Source organism: Zalophus californianus, chromosome X, assembly GCF_009762305.2.
Source record: "Zalophus californianus isolate mZalCal1 chromosome X, mZalCal1.pri.v2, whole genome shotgun sequence".
Classification (NCBI taxonomy): domain Eukaryota; kingdom Metazoa; phylum Chordata; class Mammalia; order Carnivora; family Otariidae; genus Zalophus; species Zalophus californianus.
In genome coordinates, this window is record NC_045612.1 from 51875660 (window position 1) to 51901818 (window position 26159).

Genomic DNA, 26159 nt, shown 5'->3' on the forward strand with positions numbered 1-26159 from the left:
ATGTGAATGATATGAATAATTAATATAGCAGCATCTCTTTGAGATTATTCAATTTTGCATTCATTAATTTGAATGTGATTATTTTAAAAAAGCTCTTAATCCATAATGTCAAACCCTTTTGTTTATTTCCATTTCCCCCACCCATTAGAGGATATCTCTCTGAGGAAGATTTTTTGGTATGTGCCTTTTGTTTATGCTATACATGCCAAATAGATCTCCCAAGATGAAACTCTGAGCTCATTTGGAAGTAATTTTTGGTAGTACATGAATCAGAACTCTTATTTTCTTCTCAGCAATACTGGTATTTTATTGCCTGCATCTATAGTCCAATATGTTTTTAGCAGTAGGAACCCTGAAGCCAAATACACAAAACACTAAGAAAATGGGAACTTCTGGCGATTACAATTTTTGTCTCTCTTTCAGGGTTCTTCCCTCCACTGGGAGAGTGAAATCACTTTAAGCTCACTATAAAATAGGAACACGGGGAACACAAATGATTGACTGAAGTTGATGTTGATTTAGGAGTGTTCAGCTTATAGGACAGGTGTAAAACCATTAAACCTGCTTGTCAAAGGCTACTTGTCAAACACCTATGGTTCTTCCAGATTCTGCCCAAATCTTACTCCCTCTGTGAAGGCTTTGCAGGCCAGCTCAGGCAGGGTTAGGCAGTTCTTCCTTTGCATTATTATAGCACCTTGATATTGCTAAGGCAGCACTATCAAATTATATTGTATTTACTTGTCTGTGTCTTTTCATTCATGGGTAGAGAGAGACTACTTTCTTCCTTTTCTCTCTGGACCAGAACATTACCAAAATCAAATTGATTCTCAATAAAAAATAATCAAATGGATGGACAGAGTATGGCTGATAATATTCTCCAAATGCATAGCATAGGTTATGAGGTGCTTTCACATAGTGCTGAGAAAGAAATGTCAGGAATTATCACCTGTATTTTATAAATGAGGAAACTGATGCCCAGGGAGGTTACATAACCAACCCAAGTTCAAAACAACCAATAAATTGTACACTTAGCCCCCATGCCAGCAAGTCAATAATGATTTGTAGATAAAAATGATAGTAATAGTGTTCTGAAAGGCAGATGGCAGTGGCTGACCAGGACACATTGTAGGAGATGGTTACCTGTTTTGAAAGCTTTAAAATCAATCTTAGCAGGATCTCAAGAAATTCACATAAATGTACACAAAACTGGACTCCAGAATGTCAACTTATTTACAATGAGAATAATTTGTGACAAATTATTTCCCTGTATTCAAGCTATACACACAGTGAAGTCAGTAGACAAATATATCCTATATATGTATACAATTCACATTACTCTCTTAAATTCTATGACTCATAGACTTTTGAAGAGGAATAAATTCTTAAGAGATTAGGAGTAAAATCACTTCGTTTTAATAAATAAATACGTAGCTACAAAGAATAAATGACTTATATAAACTCACACAGCTTATTAGTAACAGCACGAGGCCGTAGAGTCAGGTCTTCTTAAAAATGACATCATTACATTAAAAAAAAGCCCAACAACTTATGATTGGGAAGTAATACAAATACAGTTCTAGTTCTTATCAAGATTTCTAAGCATCTGGCTAACATGATTAAACACAGGCTGCCACACAGGAATTGTCCTTAAATGCTATAAAATGGGAGTACATCAAATTCTATTCTATGACTGTGTATAAGGGAGGTGAGGGGCACTAATGTGACAATGTCTTCACATCCAATCCATGTTAAAACAAGGCATTTTTTAATACAGATTGACAATATTAATTATATTTATCTCCATTTACCCACAGACATTGATGTTACAAAAATAATTTATTGGATTTATCTTTTCAATATGTCAACTGAAGTGTATTTTCTAGTCTTCATTCCTTTTCAACATACTTTTCTTTCTTCTTGAAAACAGTCCAAGTAGATATAACATAGATATTTGTAGGTTCACGTCATATTTATAACTTTTTAAGTTTTGAAAATAGTTGGGCGAGTCATTGCCAGAACACATTTTACTACTTACTGGCCAGCTAAAAAGGTAAATATCTATGTCTATTAAGGGGTAAAGACCAAAGACCAAAATAAACTAAGATGCTCAGAAAAAAAAAAGACAAATGATCATATTTATGAAAGCTTTTATTTAGCTTCTATCACCAAAAATAGGATGTGCTCTGGGTTATATGTCCTAACTTAGTAGATAAAAGCAAATGCTTTCCACAAAAATATCTGTATTTCACAGACTGTGCAAGTCATACCACAATCCAACAATTTCATGGGGCAACATAGTCAATTAAGAGAGAGAGCCTTACTTAGCAAATAACTGCTTTGGGGATAGAAACATACCTCAAACTGCAATGAATTCGTTTGCTAATTGATCTTCCTGTTGGGGATAATTGCTAAAATTCCTTCTTTAAAATACATGAAACTTTACTTATTTGATATCAACTATTATGCATATCTCTCTATTACTATAATAATCGGAGTCTGTGCTTTTCTACTTTGTCACTGGATGCAGAGAACTATTTCCACAACATTTTTTTAAATTTTTTTATTATGTTAATCACCATACACTACATCATTAGTTTTTGATGTAGTATTTCCACAACATTTACACAGTAAAGCTTTTGCTTCCCTCTAGCATCATAACTGGCACCCTGACTACCCATCTCTAATTAATGCTAATATTTACTGTCATCCCCAAGAGTTATAGTTTGAAACAGGAACCTACAGTATGAAAGAAAATTTAAATATTCCAGGTCATTTATATAGTCTAATTTAGAATTGATTTCTCATATAGACTATGACAAAAGCTTGCTCACAGATCATAGCATTTTAACGTATTAAGTGAAAGATGACTTTAGATATTAATTTTTTAAATATTATGCTGTATAAAAATCAACATCATTTAAGTACCAATTCGTTCATTGTCTTATAAAATTTCAGTAGAAAAATTCCCATATATAGCTAAAGTTGAAGATAATTCATTTAAGTCCCTATTATATATTAAGCCAGCCAATCATTTTTATCTATGTCACAGGTATAAAATATCTGTCAATTCCTGGTAAAGGACTATAACATGAAATCAATATGATCAATAGGTACATAAAATGCTAACAGAAGAAATTTTTTAAAAAAACACAAACAACAGGCCTTGCAATCCTTTAAGATGTATTACTCACCAGAAACAAAGTTCGGAAGTTGCTGAGATCACCAAAGAACTCTTCTATGCTCACTGTCTTAGAGTTAAAAATAAAGTATTCTCCAAGATTCTCATAGAGCTTCAGCATGTTGTTGTGCATGGTGAACAGTTTTTCATACTGGTCTCTGGCACTCTTTGTAAAGCTGTAGCTTTCTGTTAAGGAACATGACCCAATAGCATCTTAAAGGCAAACACTAGATGTTAAGATTGAATGATACCATCATTTTTATAAATACTTACATATTAATTTGCCACGATTGCCATAATACCACAGACTGGGTAGCTTAAACAACAGAAATGTATTTTCTCACAATTCTGGAAGCTAGAAGTTCAGTATCAAGGTGTTGGCAAGTTTGGTTTCTTCTGTGGCCTCTCTCCTTAGCTTGTAGATGGCCACCTTCTCACTATATCCTCACGTGGTGGTCCCTCTGCCTGTGTTTGTGTCCTCATCTCCTCTTCTTATGAGGACACTAGTCATATTGGAGTAGGGTACACCCTAAGGACCTCATTTTAACTTAACTGCCTCTTTAAAACCCTATCTCCAGATACAGTCAGTCACATTCTGAGATTCTGGGGGTTAGGGCTTCAACATATGAATTTTTACAGGGATACAAGTCAGTCTATAATAACTTGCTAGAGTCATTTTATTGGTTAATGGGTTTCAAAATTTCTAAACTAGGCATAACTATCTAATGTTATATAACCATGCAAAACATGTTTGCTAAATAAAAGCATATAAGTACAAATACCAGAAAACTGCCTCAGTTATCTTTTAATGAACAAGGTAGGGCAGAAACGAACAACAAGAAACTTAGAAAAAAATATTCTCTTTTTAAATACACGCATTCTGTTTAGAGAGCGGTCACGGTGAATTCTATATATAGGCTGTGTGTGTGTGTGTGTGTGTGTGTGTGTGTGTGTGTGTGTGTGTGTGTGTGTATCCCACATGAAGAGGGGAAGGACATGGAGAGAGGAGGAGGGAAGGCAAGAGGGAGGTATGAAGAGAAAGGGAGAAGACGGAGGGGGAGAAAGGGAGATGGGAAAGAGGGGGAGAGATTCTGCTATAGCGCCAGAACCTTAATCACCCAAAGGGCTTGCTAAAATCCAGACTGTTTGCTGGGACTGAGCCCAGGAGGCTGAGAATTACACTTTCTACCAAGTTCCCAGGTGATGCTGAGGCTGCCAGTCCTGGATACACTTTGAGTAGTATGCTCTAGAAAAGCTGTGCCAGGCATGGAGCCTGCTTAAGACTCTCTCTCCCTCTGCTCCCCCTGCCCAAGCAGACTCTGCTCGGAGTGCAGAGCCCACCTCAGGGCTCACCCTCAGGACACTGAGATCATGACCTCAGCCAAAACCAAGAGTCAGATGCTTAACTGGCTGCACCACCCAGGTACCCCAATCTCTCTCTCTCTTTTTTTTAAAGATTTATTTGACAGAGAGAGAGACAGCAAGAGAGGGAATACAAGCAGGGGGAGTGGGAAAGGGAGAAGCAGGCTTCCTGCCAAGCAGGGAGCCTGATGTGGGCTCAATCCCAGAACCCTGGGATCATGACCTGAGCCAAAGGTAGATGCCCAAGGACTGAGCCACCCAGGCGCCCCTTTCTCTCTCTTAAAAAAAAAAAAATCTCTTTAGGCGACTTCAAAAACAAAAAACAACTAAAATTTTCATTAACTCAGAAGCAAGTATTGTGAACATTTTGGAGTATTTTCTTCTAGTCTTTCTTCTATGGCTAATTAACTTTTGAATGTAAATGGGTAAGAATGCTTCAGAGAAAGGTTAAGTGGGCTAACAATGAAGAATAAAGGAAACCAAATCCACCTTTAAAAATCACAGTTAGATCGGCGGAGCAAGATGGCGGAGGAGTAGGAGACCTAGATTTTGTCTGGTCTCAGGAATTCAGCTGAATAGGGATCAAACCATTCTGAACACCTACGAACTCAACAGGAGATCGAACAGGAGAGTAGCAACAACTCTCTGAACAGAGAAGCGACCACTTACTGGAAGGTAGGACGTGCGGAGAAGTGAATCCGAGGCGATATTCGGGAGGATAAACGGCGGGGGAGGGGCCTCCGCCAGCCGCTTCTGGCAAGTGCTAGAGCCGCGGAGCACAAAATCGGACCTTTTAAAAGTTGGCTCGGCGGAGGGACGTCGCTGCAGTGGCTAAGCGGGGGGTGGAATCCTCCCGGGACAGTGTGGTCTCAGGACCCTTGGGGTCACAGAGAGACCGGGGGTGCCTGAGTGCGGCAGAGCTCCCAGGTGTCGGGGCGGGGAAGCCGGCTGCAGATACGGAGCAGAGTCGCGGGCTCTCAGCTCGGGGTTGCCATAAACTGTGATCTGCGGCCCAGTCGGGGCACGGCTCCCCCAGCAAGGACCCAACAAGCAGCAGATCCGGGGAGACTCCCCTTCCTTCCCGGGGAGGAGCGGTGCGGGAACGCACTGCAGGGATCTGCTGGGTTTGGAGACTCCGAGCGGGGTCGGGTGCCAGAGATAGCAACGCTCGATCACAGGCCGGGTGAGCATGGAGAGCGGCCGGAGACCGGAGACACGGGAGTGACTGCTTTTCTCTGGGGGCGCACTGAGGAGTGGGGCCCCGAGTTCTCGGTTCCTCCGGGCGGAGACTGGGAGGCCGCCATTTTCGCCCTGGTCCTCCAAAGCTGTACCGAGAGCTTGCAGGGAACAAAAGCTCCTGAGAGCAAACTGGAGCAGCTTCCTTAGCCCGGACCGACAAGGGCGGGGCAATTCCGCCTCCGGCAAAGACATTTGGAAACCACAGCAACAGGCCCCTCCCCCAGAAGATCAACACAAACAGCCAGCAAGCCAAGACCAAGTTGATCGATCAAGGAGAATAGGAGAACTCCAGCGCTAGGGGAATACTGCACATAGATTCATGGCTTCTTTTTTTTTTTTTTTTTTTTTTTACCATGATTCATTATTTCATCAAAGTTAATTTTTGTTGACTTTTTTTTATTTTTCTTTTTCCCTTTTTCAACCAACATCTTATAAATCCCTTTTTTTAAAAAAAAAAAACATTTTTTTTTTCATTTTTAGAGTCATATTTTATTCCTTCATAGTAGTTATCCTTGTTTTTGGCATATATATATAAGTTGTTCTCTCTTTAAAATTTTGAGGTACAGTTTCTTCTAACAGATCAAAATATACCCTAAATCACTAGTGTATGGCTTTGTTCTAGTCTCCTGCCTGATCACATTCTCTCCCTTTTTCCTTTTTTTTTTTTTCCTTAAATCTTCTTTCTTTTTTCAAACAACTTATCTTACCAAGTCCTTTTATAAAATCTTTTATAATTTTCATCTTTACAGTCATCTTCCATCCCTTCATTGTATCAACCCTTATTTTGTACATATATGTCTTTCTTCCTTTAAAATTTTAGGAGGCACTTTTTTCTAACAGACCAAAATACGCCCAAAATCTAGTGTGTGGCACTGATCTATGCACTAGCCTGATCATATTTGATCATATTCTGCCTTTTTTGAATTGTTTTGTTTTTGTTTTTATCTTTTTTTTCTTTTTTTTTTTCTTTTTCTCTTTCTTTTTTCTTTCTTTCCCTTTCTTTTCCCCTGGTTTCAGGTCTTTTCTGATTTGTATACAGTATATTTGCTGGGGACGTAGTAAACCTGTTAGCCTTTTGTTCTCTCATTCATCTATTCTCCTCTGGACAAAATGACAAGACGAAAGAAATCACCTCAGCAAAAAGAACAAGAGGTAGTACCGTCAGCCAGGGACCTACTCAATACGGACATTAGTACGATGTCGGACCTAGAGTTCAGAATCATGACTTTAAAGATACTAGCTGGGCTTGAAAAAAGCGTGGAAGTTATTAGAGAAACCCTTTCTGGAGAAATAAAAGAACTAAAATCTAACCAAATCGAAATCAAAAAGGCTATTGATGAGGTGCAATCAAAAATGGGGGCACTAAATGCTAGGATAAATGAGGCAGAAGAGAGAATCAGCGATATAGAAGACCAAATGATAGAAAATAAAGAGGCTGAGAAAAAGAGAGAGAAACAACTACAGGATCACGAGGGCAGAATTCGAGAGATAAGTGATACGATAAGACGAAACAACATTAGAATAATTGGGATCCCAGAAGAAGAAGAGAGAGAGAGAGGGGCAGAAGGTATATTGGAGCAAATTATAGCAGAGAACTTCCCTAATGTGAGGAAGGAAACAGGCATTAAAATCCAGGAGGCACAGAGAACCCCTCTCAAAATCAATAAAAATAGGTCAACACCCCGACATCTAATAGTAAAACTTACGAGTCTCAGAGACAAAGAGAAAATCCTGAAAGCAGCTCGGGAGAAGAGATATGTAACCTACAATGGTAGAAACATTAGATTGGCAACAGACCTATCCACAGAGACCTGGCAGGCCAGAAAGGACTGGCAAGATATCTTCAGAGCACTAAATGAGAAAAATATGCAGCCAAGAATACTATATCCAGCTAGGCTATCATTGAAAATAGAAGGAGAGATCAAAAGCTTCCAGAACAAACAAAAACTAAAAGAATTTGCAAACACGAAACCAGCCCTCCAAGAAATATTGAGAGGGGTCCTCTAAGCAAAGAGAGAACCTAAAAGCAGCAAAGAGCAGAAACGAACACAGACAACAGACAGTTAACAGTCACCTTACAGGTAATACAATGGCACTAAATTCATACCTTTCAATAGTTACCCTGAATGTAAATGGGCTCAATGCCCCAATCAAAAGACACAGGCTATCAGATTGGATTAAAAAACAAGACCCATCAATATGCTGTCTGCAAGAGACTCATTTTACACCCAAAGACACCCCCAGATTGAAAGTGAGGGGGTGGAAAACCATTTACCATGCTAATGGACACCAAAAGAAAGCTGGGGTGGCAATCCTTATATCAGACAAACTAGATTTTAAAACAAAGACTGTAATAAGAGATGAGGAAGGACACTATATCCTACTTAAAGGGTCTATCCAACAAGAAGATCTAACAATTGTAAATATCTATGCCCCGAACATGGGAGCAGCCAATTATATAAGCCAATTAATAACAAAAGCAAAGAAACACATTGACAACAATACAATAATAGTGGGGGATTTTAACACCCCCCTGACTGAAATGGACAGATCATCTAAGCAAAAGATCAACAAGGAAATAAAGACGTTAAATGACACACTGGACCAAATGGACTTCACAGACATATTCAGAACATTCCATCCCAAAGCAACGGAATACACATTCTTCTCTAGTGCCCATGGAACATTCTCCAGAATTGATCACATCCTAGGTCACAAATCAGGTCTCAATCGGTACCAAAAGATTGGGATCATTCCCTGCATATTTTCAGACCACAATGCTTTGAAACTAGAACTCAACCACAAGAGGAAAGTCGGAAAGAACTCAAATACATGGAGGCTAAAGAGCATCCTACTAAAGAATGAATGGGTCAACCAAGAAATTAAAGAAGAATTAAAAAAATTCATGGAAACCAATGAAAATGAAAACACAACTGTTCAAAATCTTTGGGATACAGCAAAGGCAGTCCTGAGAGGAAAGTATATAGCAATACAAGCCTTTCTCAAGAAACAAGAAAGGTCTCAAATACACAACCTAACCCTACATCTAAAGGAGCTGGAGAAAGAACAGCAAAGAAAGCCTAAACCCAGCAGGAGAAGAGAAATCATAAAGATCAGAGCAGAAATCAATGAACTAGAAACCAAAAGAACAGTAGAACAGATCAACGAAACTAGGAGCTGGTTCTTTGAAAGAATTAACAAGATTGATAAACCCCTGGCCAGACTTATCAAAAAGAAAAGAGAAATGACCCAAATCAACAAAATCATGAATGAAAGAGGAGAGATCACAAGCAACACCAAAGAAATACAAACAATTATAAGAACATATTATGAGCAACTCTATGCCAGCAAATTAGATAACCTAGAAGAAATGGGTGCATTCCTAGAGATGTATCAACTACCAAAATTGAACCAGGAAGAAATAGAAAACCTGAACAGACCTATAACCACTAAGGAAATTGAAACAGTCATCAAAAATCTCCCAAGAAACAAAAGCCCAGGGCCAGATGGCTTCCCAGGGGAATTCTATCAGACATTTCAAGAAGAATTAATACCTATTCTCCTGAAACTGTTCCAAAAAATAGAAATGGAAGGGAAACTTCCAAACTCATTTTATGAGGCCAGCATTACCTTGATCCCAAAACCAGACAAAGACCCCATCAAAAAAGAGAATTACAGACCAATATCCTTGATGAACATGGATGCAAAAATTCTCACCAAAATACTAGCCAATAGGATCCAACAGTACATTAAAAGGATTATTCACCACGACCAAGTGGGATTTATTCCTGGGCTGCAAGGCTGGTTCAACATCCGCAAATCAATCAACGTGATACAATACATTAACAAAAGAAAGAACAAGAATCATATGATCCTCTCAATAGATGCAGAAAAAGCATTTGACAAAGTACAACATCCTTTCTTGATCAAAACTCTTCAGAGTATAGGGATAGAGGGTACATACCTCAATATCATAAAAGTCATCTACGAAAAACCTACAGCGAATATCATTCTCAATGGGGAAAGGCTGAGAGCTTTTCCCCTAAGGTCAGGAACGCGGCAGGGATGTCCACTCTCACCACTGCTATTCAACATAGTATTAGAAGTCCTAGCCACAGCAATCAGACAACAAAAAGAAATCAAAGGCATCCAAATCGGCAAAGAGGAAGTCAAACTCTCACTCTTTGCAGATGATATGATACTGTATGTGGAAAACCCAAAAGACTCCACCCCAAAACTGCTAGAACTCATACAGGAATTCAGTAAAGTAGCAGGATATAAAATCAATGCACAGAAATCAGTGGCATTCCTATACACCAACAACAAGACAGAAGAGAGACAAATCAAGGAGTCTATCCCATTTACAATTGCACCCAAAACCATTAGATACCTAGGAATAAATCTAACCAAAGAGGCAAAGGATCTGTACTCAGAAAACTATAAAATACTCAGGAAAGAAATTGAAGAAGACACAAAGAAATGGAAAAATGTTCCATGCTCATGGATTGGGAGAATCAACATTGTGAAGATGTCAATGCTACCTAGAGCAATCTACACATTCAATGCAATCCCCATCAAAATACCATCCACTTTTTTCAAAGAAATGGAACAAATAATCCTAAAATTTGTATGGAACCAGAAGAGACCCAGAATAGCCAGAGGAATACTGAAAAAGAAAAGCAAAGCTGGTGGCATCACAATTCCGGACTTCCAGCTCTATTACAAAGCTGTCATCATCAAGACAGTATGGTACTGGCACAAAAACAGACATATAGATCAATGGAACAGAATTGAGAGCCCAGAAATGGACCCTCAACTCTATGGTCAACTTATTTTTGACAAAGCAGGAAAGAATGTCCAATGGCAAAAAGACAGTCTCTTCAACAAATGGTGTTGGGAAAATTGGACAGCCACATGCAGAAGAATGAAACTGGACCATTTCCTTACACCACACACAAAAATAGACTCCAAATGGTTGAAAGACTTAAACGTGAGACAGGAGTCCATCCAAATCCTAAAGGAGAACACAGGTAGCAACCTTTTCGACCTTAGCCGCAGCAACTTCTTCCTAGAAACATCGCCAAAGGCACGGGAAGCCAGGGCAAAAATGAACTATTGGGATTTCATCAAGATAAAAAGCTTCTGCACAGCAAAAGAAACAGTCCACAAAACCAAAAGACAACCGACAGAATGGGAGAAAATATTTGCAAATGACGTATCAGATAAAGGGCTAGTATCCAAAATCTATAAAGAACTTATCAAACTCAACACTCAAAGAACAAATAATCCAATCAAGAAATGGGCAGAAGACATGAACAGACATTTCTCCAAAGAAGACATCCAAATGGCCAACAGGCACATGAAAAAGTGCTCAACATCGCTTGGCATCAGGGAAATCCAAATCAAAACCTCCATGAGATACCACCTCACACCCGTCAGAATGGCTAAAATTAACAAGTCAGGGAACGACAGATGTTGGCGGGGATGTGGAGAAAGGGGAACCCTCCTACACTGTTGGTGGGAATGCAAGCTGGTGCAACCCCTCTGGAAAACAGTATGGAGGTTCCTCAAACAGTTGAAATTAGAGCTACCGTTCGATCCAGCAATTGCACTACTGGGTATTTACCACAAAGATACAAATGTAGGGACCCGAAGGGGTACATGTACCCCAATGTTTATAGCAGCAATGTCCACCATAGCCAAACTGTGGAAAGAGCCAAGATGCCCATCGACAGATGAATGGATAAAGAAGATGTGGTATATATACACAATGGAATATTATGCAGCCATCAAAAGGAATGAGATCTTGCCATTTGCAACGACGTGGATGGAACTGGAGGGTGTTATGCTGAGTGAAATAAGTCAATCAGAGAAAGACATGTATCACATGACCTCACTGATATGAGGAATTCTTAATCTCAGGAAAGAAACTGAGTGTTACTGGAGTGGTTGGGGGTGGGAGGGATGGGGTGGCTGGATGATAGATATTGGGGAGGGTATGTGCTACGGTGAGCGCTGTGAATTGTGCAAGACTGTTGAATCACAGATCTGTACTTCTGAAACAAATAATGCAACATATTTTAAGAAAAAAGAAAAAGAAGAAGATAACAGGAGAGGAAGAAAAGGGGAGTATGTCAGAGGGGGAGACGAACCATGAGAGATGATGGACTCTGAAAAACAAACTGAGGGTTCTAGAGGGGAGGGGGGTAGGGGGATGGGTTAGCCTGGTGATGGGTATTGAGGAGGGCACGTTCTGCATGGAGCACTGGGTGTTATGAACAAACAATGAATCATGGAACACTGCACCAAAAACTAATGATGTAATATATGGTGATTAACATAACAATAAAAAGTTAAAAAAAAAATAAAAAATAAAAATCACAGTTAAATTAAAAAAAAAAATCAATGATCACAGAAGTAAAATGTCTTTTTGTGAAAAGGTAAAATACTTAGAATTATAAAAGAAGGTTGGAGCGCCTGGGTGGCTCAGTCGTTAAGCGTCTGCCTTTGGCTCAGGTCATGATCCCAGGGTCCTGGGATCGAGTCCTGCATCGGGCTCCCTGTTCGGCGGGAAGCCTGCTTCTCCCTCTCCCACTCCCCCTGCTTGTGTTCCCTCTATCGCTGTGTCTCTCTCTGTCAAATACATAAATAAAGTCTTTAAAAAAAAAGAATTATAAAAGAAGGATAATAGCACAGGTTGAGGCATGCTATTACAAGGTCTACTATAGTGTATTAATATTTTATGGTAGTATTATTTAATCAGGCACTGATAAATGTGTTTTGAAATAACTGATTTTATGACTTTGAGATTAATCTTAAAATTTACAAATATAAAGATATAAAATTTCTAAAAGTATAAATCTTATATTTAAGATTTTCTGAATTCTTCAGGATGTTTTATTATAACTTGGGACCAAATTTATTTTTGAGGGGAACACAGCTCTCATTTTACAATGGAAGTCAATGGAGAAAATCAGACCATTTCTTTTTTTTTCTTTTTTCAGACCATTTCTGGAAAATTACTTTGCAGCTGACACTTATTGGATACAATGTGATTTTAAAAGTGAGAGGAGACCCTACCTATGTTCTTTCTTAGGCTACTTAAATATTAGCATTCACATTAGCAACACAACAACCTCCTCCCTGCTAACAATCTTTAAATCTTTCAACCCTCAAGTCCATTTTGACCTCAATAGACTGAAAGTATTAATGCATTTTTACTTACTCTACTTTCTTTTTACCAACAAAAGGATCTCATATAATGCTGCATACACATTTGAGACTATCACCATATGTTCTTTGACTCCTAAGAAGGTGTTAAACATTTTGTTTATGACTTGCAGAAATAAGACAATACTCTCCATTTCCTAGCACAGAATGAAAGTGAGATTTTTGTTTGCTAGGCTCTCCTACCCAAACAAAACAGACTCTTGTCAGAGACTTGCTAGGCATAAAAGTTATCAAAGGGCATTTACTTGTACTCTATTTGCAATACAAAGTACTAAACTGTATATTTCACAAGGCTCAACATCTGTACCACACAGAGAAAAGCCAAAGATAAAAAAGGAAAAAAACTGTATGTTTCCCATTTATCATAACAGTTTTTCACCAGCTACAATATGTCCATGTAGTGATACACGACTTCATAAATTTGTTCTCCCAGAAAAAAAAACACACAAAAAAACCTGATTTCAGAAAATTCTGTCTGTGTGCCAAAGTGAGAAAATTTGAAAAATTCTGGGAATGGCTTTTCTTAGAAATAACAAATGGAAAGCAGCCCAATCTCCAAGTCCTTTACTTATCTTCTTCAAAATGATTATTTTATAAAAGGGATAGATGCCATGAGTCAGCACTGGAAATCTCTCACACATGCAATGAAGTCACCAAATCCTAACTGGGACTGCAGGTAAAAAAGAGCTCATTCCTTTTCATCATTTTATTTCATTTAGGAAATTTTTATTTTATGTTTTTGAGCACCTATTAAATTCACTGGTTAGTACTATGTTAAGCATTGTGATGGCTGTAATGATCATTAAAGCCTAATCCCATCCAACCCCTTATTAAATTTATAATCTAATATTACAAATAATTCTTCCATCATTCATTTGCATTTGTACAGATTTTTACCATTTACAATATGCTTTCCCTTCCATTATGTCCCATAGTCTTCATAACAATCTTATCAAAAAGGTAGAGAAATAACAGTGTTCAAATTTTAGAGCTGTAGAAACTAGATAGAAGGCACTCATCCATCTAGGGTTAGCATGTAGTGAAGGGAAACAGAATATGCCACCCCAAAATATGCCTCTTTGGTGTAGATTTTTATTTATTTGTTGTTTTTCAAGTTTTTATTTAAATTTCAGTTAATATATAGTGTAATAGTTTCAGGAGAGAATTTAGTGATTCATCACTTATATACAACATGTAGTGCTCATCACAAGTGCACTCCTTAATATGCATCACCCATTTAACTCATCCCCCTGCCCACCTCCCCTCCAACAAACCTTCAGTTTGTTCTCTATCGTTGAGTCTGTTTTATGGTTTGCCTCTTTCTTTTCTACCCCCTATGTTCATCTGTTTTGTTTCTTAAATTCCACATATGAGTGGAATCATATGGTATTTGTCTTTCTCTGACTGGGAGAAGATATTTGCAAATGACATATTTGATAAAGGGTTAGTATACAAAATCCAGTATACAAAATCCATAAACAACTTATCAAACTCAACACCCAAAAAACAAGTAATCCAGTTAAGAATGGGCAGATGGCACAGATTATTTTGAGCTGATTGAGAAAGAGCAGACATAGGAAAAGCTTTGAAAAGAGTAAAAGTTACTTTTTGAAAGGGGAATTTACATTTATAAAGGATGTCTCCCTCTCTGTACCAAGAAGAGAAGCATGACTCTAAATCACAAAAAAACAATGGTATCCAGAGTACCAACCATTAAGTTGCAGATTTAAATGTGCATAATAAACTTTACCCTTGTTTATGGTGAATTTCCTGTTAACCGTCCTCCCCTTCCCTATAATGAGTGTCCTCACACCTTTCTTTCTTCTGTCTTTAGCTGAAGATGGTATTTAAACTGGTAGCTTAGGTTTAGTATCCAAAATATTTAAAGAAATTACACAACTCAAAACCCAAAACAAATAATTCAGTTAGAAAATGGGCAGAAGACATGAGCAGACATTTCTCCAAATAAGACTTCCAGATGGCTGACAGACACATAACAAGATGCTCAATATAACTCATCAGGAGAATGCAAATCAAACTACAGTGAGATATCATCTCACACCTCAGAACGGCTGAAGTCAAAAACACAAGAAACAAGTGTTGGAGAGGATATGGAGAAATAGGAACCCCCTTGCACTGTTGGTGGGAGTACAAAATGGTACAGCCACTGTGGAAAACAGTATGGAGGTTCCTCAAAAAGTTAAAAATAGAGCTACCTTATGATCCAGTAATCACACTACTGAGTATTTACCCCCAAAATACAAAAATACCCTAATTCAGGGCGCCTGGGTGGCTCAGTTGGTTAAGCGATTGCCTACGGCTCAGGTCATGATCCTGGAGTCCCGGGATCGCGTCCCACATCGGGCTCCCTGCTGAGCAGGGAGTCTGCTTCTCCCTCTGAACCTCTTCCCTCTCATGCTCTCTCTCATTCTCTCTCTCTCAAATAAATAAATAAAATCTTTAAAAAAATACACTAATTCAAAGGGATACATGCACCCCTATGTTTATTGCAGCATTATTTACAATAGCCAAATTATGGAAACAGCTCAAGTGTCCATGTATGGATGAATGGATAAAGAAAGGTGATACACACACACACACACACACACATATACACACAGGAATATTATTCAGCCATAAAAAAGAATGAAATCTTACCATTTACAACAATATGGATGGAGCTAGAGAGTATAATGCTAAGTGAAATAAGCCAGTCAGAGAAAGACAAAGACCATATGATCTCATTCATATGTAGAATTTAAGAAACAAGACAAATGAGCAAAGGAGAAAAAAAAAAAAGAGAGAGAGATAAACCAAGAAACAGACTCTTCACTACAGAAAACAAACTGATGGTTACCAGAGGGGAGGTAGTTTGGGGGAATGGGTAAAATAGGGGATGGGGATTAAAGAGTACACTTATGATGAACCTGAGCAATGTATAGAATTGCTGAATCACTATATTGTACACCTGAAACTAATATAACACTGTATGTTAACTATACTGAAATTAAAGACACCTTATTTAAAAAAAATAAACTGGTAGCTTAGGCTACCTCAGGGAGTTACTCATTTTTCCCTTGGTATTTCCCATGTATACACGAGGTATATATGTTAATAAACTTGTTTGTATTTTTCTTGTTAATCTGTCTTTTATTACAAGGGGGTCTCAGTGAGGAACTCAGAAGTGTAGAGGGAAAATTATTTTTCCTCAGCTACTGGAGACATCATGATAGTCTCTTGCATAATATCTAGTCTAGTGTTCTTTTGATATGGTAGAAATGTAATTATTTATAATGACAACCATCACACTGCCAAATTCAATGTTCACCCCTCTGTCCTCCTTTTGATGTCTCAGCAGATTCAGATACATTTAGCAACTCAGTTTCTATGACACCTATCCTCATGCTTAAAATATTTTTTTCTTACCTCCTCTCTTTCTCTGGTAACCTCTATAAAATTTTAGAGTACCAGAAAGGCCTGATCCTGAGTCCTCTATCTACATTCTCTCTAACTGATCTAAGTAATTCATGTAACTTTAAATACCATGTATATTGGTGACCTCTCCCCTGCAAATTATATATCTAGCCCCAATCTGTTCCCTGAGGTACTAAGTTTTATAATCAACCACCTACTTGTCATCTTTATTTGAATGCTGCTATTGTTTTAAGTGGACTCTCTTGGTATCACAAATGTTAATCCTCTCCTGAAAACCCTGTAATAATTTAACATAACCCTTGGAATAAAATCTAAACTACTTCTCAGGGTTTATAACGATCCACATGATCTGGCCTCTGCTCACCTCTGCAACATAATGTCATCTCATTCTCCCTCTTAACCACGATGACCAGCCACATTAACTTTTCTCCCCCTTGAACATACCCAAGTTTTCATACTCAACTCAGGGACTTTGCACTTGCTGTTCCTTCTGCTTAGAATGTTTCTTTTTCACCAGATCAATCAATCTCAGCTCAAATGTCACCTCCTCACAGAGGCTTTCCCCAACCACTTAATCTAAAATATCCACTTCCGGGGCACCTGGGTGGTGCAGTCAGTTGAGCTACCAGCTCTTGGTTTTGGCTCAGGTCGTTATCCCAGGGTCATAAGATCAAGCCCTCCATCAGGCTCCATGCTCAGCATGGAGTCTGCTTAAGACTCTCTCCCCCTCTCCCTCTGCCCCTCTCCCTGCTTTCTAAAAATAAAGAAATCTTTAAAATATCCACTTCCATTACTATTACTCTTGCTTACTTTCATTATGCAAACATAACTATTAGACTATCTCTCTTTTTTTAATTCTTTATTGCCTATCTTTCCTTACTTCAAAATGTGGCCCATGAATAGACCTTTCATGTCTTATTGACCACTGACTCATCAGCACCTAGAATACTGCCTGGCACATAGTAGAAATATTATCAGTGACAAAAGATTATGGGGTACTTTGGGGAGGATGATTAGACTATCCTGGGGTTGAAAAGTAGAGTGACCTCTTTCACCTGCTTAAACAACCTTGGGAGTTTTTGAAATATTTAGAGAGAAGAACCCTAAGAAAACAATGGACTTTCCAAGAATTTCCAAGATGAGGTAATTCATAGTATTTTATATCCTTAAAATATGTATAACCTTAAGGTGGTAAAGTGAGCATATCTAATACATATAAAGTACTTATCAAATATAAGGGGGGAAAACAATTTAGAGCAATTTTTCTTTTACAATTTGACTCAAATTCCTTATGCTATAAAGACAAACATTTTTGATATTTCCAGCTTGGAAGTTAGTCAAAATAACTGAAATAAAATCCCATCATCTTCTCCCTAAGAGAAGTGTTCACTGCAAGGTTGATAGACTAAAATGTGTTCAACATTTTAAAACACTGGCAGGTAAAATGTTAAACTTTTATAAGTATTAATTTTAAAAACCATTTGATCTTAATCTTATTCTGAATCTGGAAATTTAATGTATAAAACATTACTGTAACTCCCACAAAGTCTTTTTATATTAACTCACTTGAAAAGCTGACCTAGGGAAGCAGTCTTCAGTTACTTGGGTATTTATGTACTATACAGAATTGTCTAAAGCTTTATCATCTATATTTTTGTGTGAGTATATATAAATTTATAGAGGATATTCCTTAGTAATATTGTAATAGCATGGGACTTAAAACTCAACCTTAAACAGCTATAATTCACCCATAGACATTTACTCAAATAAAAGCCAATTATTTTCTTTACACTTTTAGGTACATTATATATCATTTTTCAATATTTTTGGTAGCTGTACCTACCTGTCTATAAATTGGTTAAAGGTAGGTATTGTTAACCCTTGCCCTCTAACTGGTAAAATAGCTGATAGGCTTCAGGACATGCTACCCCAAGATATGGCACCATGGCATAGTCAAAATTTTAAAAAGAAAGGAAGAAGCAGGAAGGTCACTCTGACCTTCTACTGAGCAAGTTCTAAGACCTCCATGTGCCAAGTGGCTTCCTTATACCCTGAGGAAAAACTACCTTTATCCCCAAGATGGAGGGATAATGAGAAGAATCTGAATAAACAGGGCTTGCTAAGTTCCCCTCAGTTTAATACACTTAGCTGATGCTTTTTGCCCTATTATACCTTCCCACTACTTTCTAGTCTTTAGCAAATCTAGCATAAAAAAGAGGTTTAACAATTTCTTTGGGTCTTAATTTCCTAATGAAGGTTCCCATGTCATGTGAAAGTTATATTCAATAAATTTGTATGCTTTTCTCCTGTTAATGTGTCAGTTTAAGTTTTAGATCTACCCAGAGACCCTGAGAGGGTTGAGGAAAACTTTTTCCTCCCCTGAATAGTATTGCTTCATCAAATACTAGGCAGAGAACACTATTTATCATTTTACTTCATTTTGATATAAAGAGTAATTGGTACCACAGAAAACTTGTTCCAGTAGAACCAAAATAAGCACTAGTAGGGTACTGGGAATGAAGGAGTTTATGTATCTCACAGCTAATTGAGTTAAATCAGTTCTTAAAATTTCTCATTTTCATAAGGAGTACATTAGTTACGATTTTAATAAAAACCTTGAAATTTGGAATAGCATTACTGCTAGATTGAGAACGTGGAAAAATCAACTTGAGATCCACTTAACCTTCACACAAGTTTTAGTTAGCAACATGGCATAAGTATTCATTAAAATAAAAGGAAATCACAAATATACACTCTACTGAAGAATATAAATATCATTTCCTCTTTCCATAACCTGCCAGAAAATATTCCTCTAACTGCTAAAAAGAAAATATTAATGTTTCAATTTGAGTATATCATTTTTAGTAAAAAATTAATATTTCAAAGAAATTTATCTTTTAAAAATAACATTAACACATATTAAAGTAGTTGGAATTTACTTACAAATCACACATTATGTGATGAATAGGTATGGACAAATATTTTAAAATGTGAAATTTTAACAAGGACAGTAACGAATGCATCTGTTAATTTCCATTTGAATTCAACACAATAAAATAGTTTAGGATATGGCCTACAAAATTCTTTTATAAAAATCAGATTATAAAACAATATAACAAAGATAGCATAGTTAATGATAAAAATTTTGAACCAAATCCCCAGTTTTTAACATATAGGAGGCAATTATGTTACTGAAGAGATGAAACCATTTTGTTAGTGACCCCACTTTTCCACAGATGGCCTAAGTCAGCCAGGTACAAAGAAAATTTTTGTCTTGTTTTTTTTATTTATTTTTAATTTTTATTTTTAATTAATTTATTTTTTAAAGACTTTATTTATTTATTTGATAGAGAGAGACACAGCGAGAAAGGGAACACTAGCAGAAGGAGTGGGAGAGGGAGAAGCAGGCTTCCCGCTGAGCGGTGAGCCCAATGTGGGACTCGATCCCAGGACTCTGGGACCATGACCTGAGCTGAAGGCAGACGCTTAACAACTGAGCCACCCAGGCGCCCTTGTTTTATTTTTTTTAAAGGTTTTTTATTTGTTTTTTGACAGGGAGAGACAGCTAGAGAGGGAACAGAAGCAGGGGAAGTGGGGGAGGGAGAAGCAGGCTTCCCTCAGAGCAGGGAGCAGGATGAGGGCTTGATCCCAGGACTCTGGGATCATGACCTGAGCTGAAGGCAGATGCTTAATGATTGAGCCACCCAGGCACCCCAAGAAAATATATTTAAATCAGCTTCCAGTTAAAGCCACAAATGTGATGACAAAGGTAAGAGGTACACTCAGAACTCCTTTTCTCTACCCCTTTCATTATTCACTCCCTTTTGTTTTTTGTGTAGATTTCTTTTTACCCTTCCTTTGAAGATGGACTACCTTTGCATTCTTAGACACCCAAAAGAGTGATTTCTTCATTCATTTATTCAAATCTATTAAGTGCCTGCTATGTGCCAGTTATCTTCTAGGTGCTGAGAATACAGTAGTTAATATTCATAAAAGGTCACTGGTCACTGCTTTCTTGGCATTATAGTTTAGTGGGACGATATACATTAAACAAAGAAATAAAAAAATTTAAAAATAAATATAATTGTAAAGCAGAGGTTGTTAAAGAATGTATATTTGGGAGACCTGAGACCTGAAAGGGAAGAGCCAAGAGGAGGAACACTGGGGTAGGGTGTATGAAGGTTCTGAAAGATATTAAATATTCTAAGGACATGAAGAAGAGGAAAAAGGCCTGGAATGTGAAAGCCTATGGAGTAAGTGGGAGACAGGAGGGAGAAGGTTCCTGAAGTGCGTAGGGGCTAGATTCTATAGGTCTCTTAAGCATGTTGAAATTTTTCCTGAGAAAATTGTCTTTGGTGAGTTTTAAACAAGGAAGTGATAGGATCAGTTTTCTTCTGCTCAAAGGCATAAGAGATGCTAGCTAAATTCACACACACACACACATACCACACTAACAATGATAACAACAACAACAAAAAAAAACCCTAGGACTAATGGAACATAGAGTATTGTCCAAATGAGAGTAAGTCTACTTGCTAATTAGTATATCTTATATAAATATTCAATTAAAGCATATTTGATAAATTATTAAGAATGTTACATAGATTCAAAGGCAGCTAAAAAATAGCAGGTGTTAGACAATACATAACTATGCAGACTGGCATGCAAACAGTTGTGTTTAGAGTAACATAAGAATTATGATTATACAATTTGAGATTGATGTGTATATTTGGAATGTCAGTATTATTATTTAATATTCATATCATGCATGCACAGACATTAATTAGATCAAGTCCTACCTCCAGCTTTACCTCACATTTAGTTCTCAGCATCATTTATCATGTAGCAACACTGTATATGAAACTGTGAGAGATTAAGTAGAGAAAAAGAAAGAAAAGTGATAAGACATGGTTTCTAACCCTCACTGAATTTATAAACTAGTGTTGAGAGACAGATAAAATAATAGCAGAGCAGCAAGAGCAGAAAGTAATGTTTATTGAACTCTACAATGAACCAGGCACCGAGTTAAATGCTTTATAGTGTTGTCATATTTAACCCTCCCAATGGCTCTATGATGCATATATGATATTACTAACTCCATTTTACAACATGATGAAATTAGCCTCAGGGAGATCAGCTGACTTTCTCAAGAGTAAGCCATCTCAGTAGTAAGTGGTGCATTCAAGATTTGAATCTGAATACCTTTTCCGATTCCCCCATAACACAAAACTATGTATTTGACCAGCATGCCATACTGCTTCTCCTGTTTAAAAAAGATAAAAATACACAGTAACATAAACTGAGCTTCACAAAGGAATTCAAGAAAGATGTAGAAATGTATAGCAAGAAGTGATTCTGAGATTATTAGGAATGATCTCAGAAGGAAGTAACTACTGAGTTCCATCTTGATGTATGGGAAGGATTTCTCAATCCAAAGAGAAGACAATCCAGGCAATGAGAATAGCATGAGCAAAGGTATAAATGTATCTGGAGTTACCAAGGAACTCTGGCTATTCTAGGATAACACAGTTTGAGTATGCAGAGAGATGTAGAGGAATATAAGCCTGTGATGGGTGGCAGAATAGGCCACCTAAAATATGCCTCTTTGACTTATGATTAATTTTGAGTTGAAGGCACTTGGAAAAACAGCAAATGCAAGGAGAGGCTTTCCCCGAACTCCCTTTATCTGCTTAAAGACAGATCCTCTAAAAGGAACTCAACTGTTATAAATCTCTCTAGGAGATCAACCAAGGAAGATTGACACTTATCAAAGGAGAGGAGGGGTGCCTGGGTGGCTCAGTCAGCTAAGCAGCCAACTCTTGATTTTAGCTCAGGTCATGATCTCAGGGTCCTGGGATGGAGCCCTGCAGCAGGCTCCACGCTCAGCGGGGAGTCTGCTTCAGGATTCTCGCTCTCCCTCTGCCCCTCCCCCTGCTTGCTCACTCTCTCTGTAAAATAAATAAATAAATCTTAAAAAAAAAGGAGAGGTTACTAGAAGTTGACATCTGACCCAGACAAACTATGTCACACACTATCATATCTTTCATCTATTCTTATAAGTTCCCATTCATCTTTCCTAAAAATCTTTTCCTCTAAATAGCCTACATCCTCTTTCCTCTAAGATACCATAAAAGCTCTCAAATCTCACCACTTACTTAGGTATCCACTTTTTTCCCCCTGTGATGTCCCTGTGTACATCATATTTAACATTAATAAATTTGTATACCTTTGTTCCTCTTAATCGGCCTATTATTGGTTTGTTATATAGACCCAGCTATCAAATTTAGGAACATAGAGGGCAAGTCTTTCCTTCCCTTTACCTTGAAAGATATTGAATGCATATTAAGGTTCTCAAGTTTTCTTTGTAGGCAAGTAATCCATGGTTTTTATACAGAGGAGTAATATCATCTTACTTATTTGTAGGAACCTAAGTGATAACAGAAGGATGGTTTGGAAGATGACACACTGAATCATGGGAGAGCACCTAGGAAAGTAACAGGAAAGTGCTATGAATGGAAAACAAAGGAAAGATACAAGAAATATGTAAGAGGTAGCATCCATCGGACAATGGTGACTGACTAGATATTAGTGATTAGAGAGGGGGAATATTGAGAATGCCATTTGAGTTTTCTAGCCCATATGACTCAGCATATGTTTGTCTATGCTTGCTTTATAAAAGAACTTGGGAGACAAGAAAGGGAACATGGGGTGGGGGGCAGGAGGGAGAATAATGACTAGTTTTGAATACACTGCGTAGGAGACATCCATGAAACATGGGGATTGCAATATGTAAAAGGCAGCCTGGAGGTAGGTGGGCTCTTTGATAACTTGGAGATCAGCTTCTGTGGCAACAGTGAGAACTGCAAAGCCAAGGAAAATAGAACAAAGACTTCCTCTCATCCAATCCGATCTAGACCAGGACAATACCTTAACAGTGTTCCCTTAACATTCTTATTGATTCAATGAACATGACCTTAGTCTGAATATGTTTGGCCTTGATACATTTACTCAAAATATAGAATAGTCTGGAATTATAACTTTAGCTAAGAGAGCAAAATATCCTATCCCACAGTCTGTAGTAACAGTTCCCAATGATCATCAAAGATCATTTAACTACAAATGTCAATGATGCAAAATATGTAGTCAGTATGAATTTAGCCAAAGGGTATGTCCCTGAGGAACTGAATTTTATTGTTTTGGGTAGTGACAGGGTTAGGGTATAAAGGACTTTAAGACATAATGTTACAGACTCAAGAACAACTGTGTATAGTTATGAAATTAGTTAGAAATGATGATGACAAGTATCTGAGAATCACTGTTTCTCATCATTAATGTACACTCTCTGTTTTTTTATTTTTAAATTTTTACTATACCAGGTACTTCTGCTACACCTGCTGCTTTGGAATGAATGTCTAGGTATTCAGGATTGACTTCTCACCGTAAAATAGTTCTTTGAATTCTTTGGGCATTTTGTTTTATTTTTTACATTTGTTTTAAAATGGTCCATTTCAGGGTTGGGGCTTAAGCATGCATTTTCAAGCCAAGTTGTAGTTTCAAATTCAGCTGATAATGCTTTATCCTTTCTTGCTTATCTTTCCTTAACTAAAATCACCAATGAGGTAAAGAAGTAGCAACAAAAAGGGAAACGTCTGCCAAACCAAATTTACTCATTAAGAGCCAACTCGGTATATTTGAAAGCCCTATGAACTGAGGCAGAGATTTAAATCCCTTTTTTGCAGGCTAATCTGTAGTATTCATGCCTCCCATTGCAAAATAAAGCAACTAGAATAGAAATTCTTTAAAGTTACTACCGGCTGTAAAATGCTAGATTCTGTAAGTAAGTATACAGGTAAAATGGAAGCACTAATATCTTGAGAAAAAGTGAATACTTTGGTTTCTCTAATGGAAATACCTGAATATATTATTTAAGTTAGTTGTATGTTTTATAGTAAGTCTTCCAATTCTAGATTGAAGGCAAATGATAGTAAAAATAAATTTTTACATCTTTTCTGTGTCCTGTGGTCTCTAAAATAGGGTGAAGCACCTAATAAGTACATGGTAACATCATCCTAAATTTTACCTACAATAAACTATCTCAAAGACAAACATTTTACTCTAATGTAAAAAAATGGCATTGAAACACACTTTGTATTTCTAACCTGCTTGCTTATTGAGGACTCTTACTTGTTTACAGTCTGGGCTGTTTTGCACCCCTGACATTAAACTTGCAACTCCCAGTTCTCTGAGCTTTGAAGATCTACGTTCACTTATCAGAATCCATTCATGCCATCACCTTATATGAACTTTCTTTAGATGTTTATGTAACCCTAACTATAACCTAATCTCTTCCTCACTTACTAAAACTTTTTGCAAGGTTGAAAACAAGTGCATTTCAGGATATAAAGAGCATTAATCTAATACCATAGTCATGGAAACAAAAGATTTCAGAATATTTCCCTGAGTTTAGTCAACATGGTAATAGCTTATTCTGGACTAACCCTGGGCCAGAATGTCCACAAGGAAAAATTTATTCTTGCTAGATTTTTTTCAGGCAAAGATAAATTTTGCACCATATTTCTTACGCTTTTTAACAACTTTTCATCTAATTTTTAAGATTTTCTAATATGTATGGATTTATGCATATGTCTATATATAGGACTATATATGTATATATATAGATCTATAATATCTATAATATGTAAGAATTTATTGATTTTACTGCATCACTAATAGATGCTGTGCTTTTTCTAATACCAATTTAATGTATGTATTTAATATGAAATTGCATTAATTCTGAAAGACATTTTTAGATGCTTTATGTGGAAGAAGCTATTCAAATACCGTGGCCTTACTTCCTAACAACACATTCCTTTTTTCTTTCCTTTGTTGGAAAGATAAAATGTGCCCTGTGAAATTTTTCTGCTTGAGGAAAACAAACAATAACAAAATAGCTTCAGTAGTGTTCAATTTGTGACATGGATATAAACTAGGTCTGTAAATCTATCTTTAATGTGTCTGCTGTCTGTAGGTATCTCTGACATTTCAAAAAATTACACGATCTTAGGAATCATATAAGTTTCAGTGTCACTGTGTTAGTCAAAGTCAGCACTTGAACTAAAAAAAGAAAAAGGAGGACCTCAAAGAGATATTTGTACTCACATGTTCATTACAGCATTATTCAGAATAGCCAAGAGGTGGAAACAATCTAAATGTCCATTGATGGATGAATAAAGAAAATGTGGCATATACATACACCAGGATATTATTCAACCATACAAAAGAAGAAATATGCTATATGCTACAACACAGATGTACCTGGAGGATACAATACTAAGTGAAATAAGCCAGACACAGAAAGACAAATACTGCAATGATACCACTTACATGAGGTATCCAAAGTAGTCAAAATCATAGAAGCAGAAATTATAATGACGGTTTCAGGAAGAGAAGGGAGAATAGGGAGGGGAAGGGAAAAAAGGGAGATGCTATTCAATGGGTATAGAGTTTAAGGCATGCAAGATGAAAAGGTTCCAGAGATGTGTGGTACAACATAGTGCTTACAGTTAAAAGTGTACAGTTAAAAATACCATACACTTAAAATTTTGTTAAGAGGGTAGATTTCAGATATTTTTCACCACAATAATAAAAAGGCAAACTTCTATTTAGGTCACAAACTCTAACACACACACACACACACACACACACACACACACAC

General features: G+C 37.2%; 1 protein-coding gene across 5 annotated transcripts in view; it reads right to left on the reverse strand.

The window, feature by feature from the left end:
• Positions 1–26159, reverse strand: part of DIAPH2 (diaphanous related formin 2) — a 956101-nt gene that overhangs the window by 236418 nt on the left and 693524 nt on the right. For 4 of the 5 annotated variants that reach the window (XM_035725382.1, XM_027607475.1, XM_035725381.1 and 1 more), the window contains one exon: positions 3192–3356. In XM_035725382.1, coding sequence (XP_035581275.1) covers positions 3192–3356 — 165 coding nt within the window. Of the gene's footprint in view, positions 1–3173; positions 3357–26159 lie in introns of those variants that run through there. The other variant, XM_035725383.1, reaches the window with a different exon arrangement.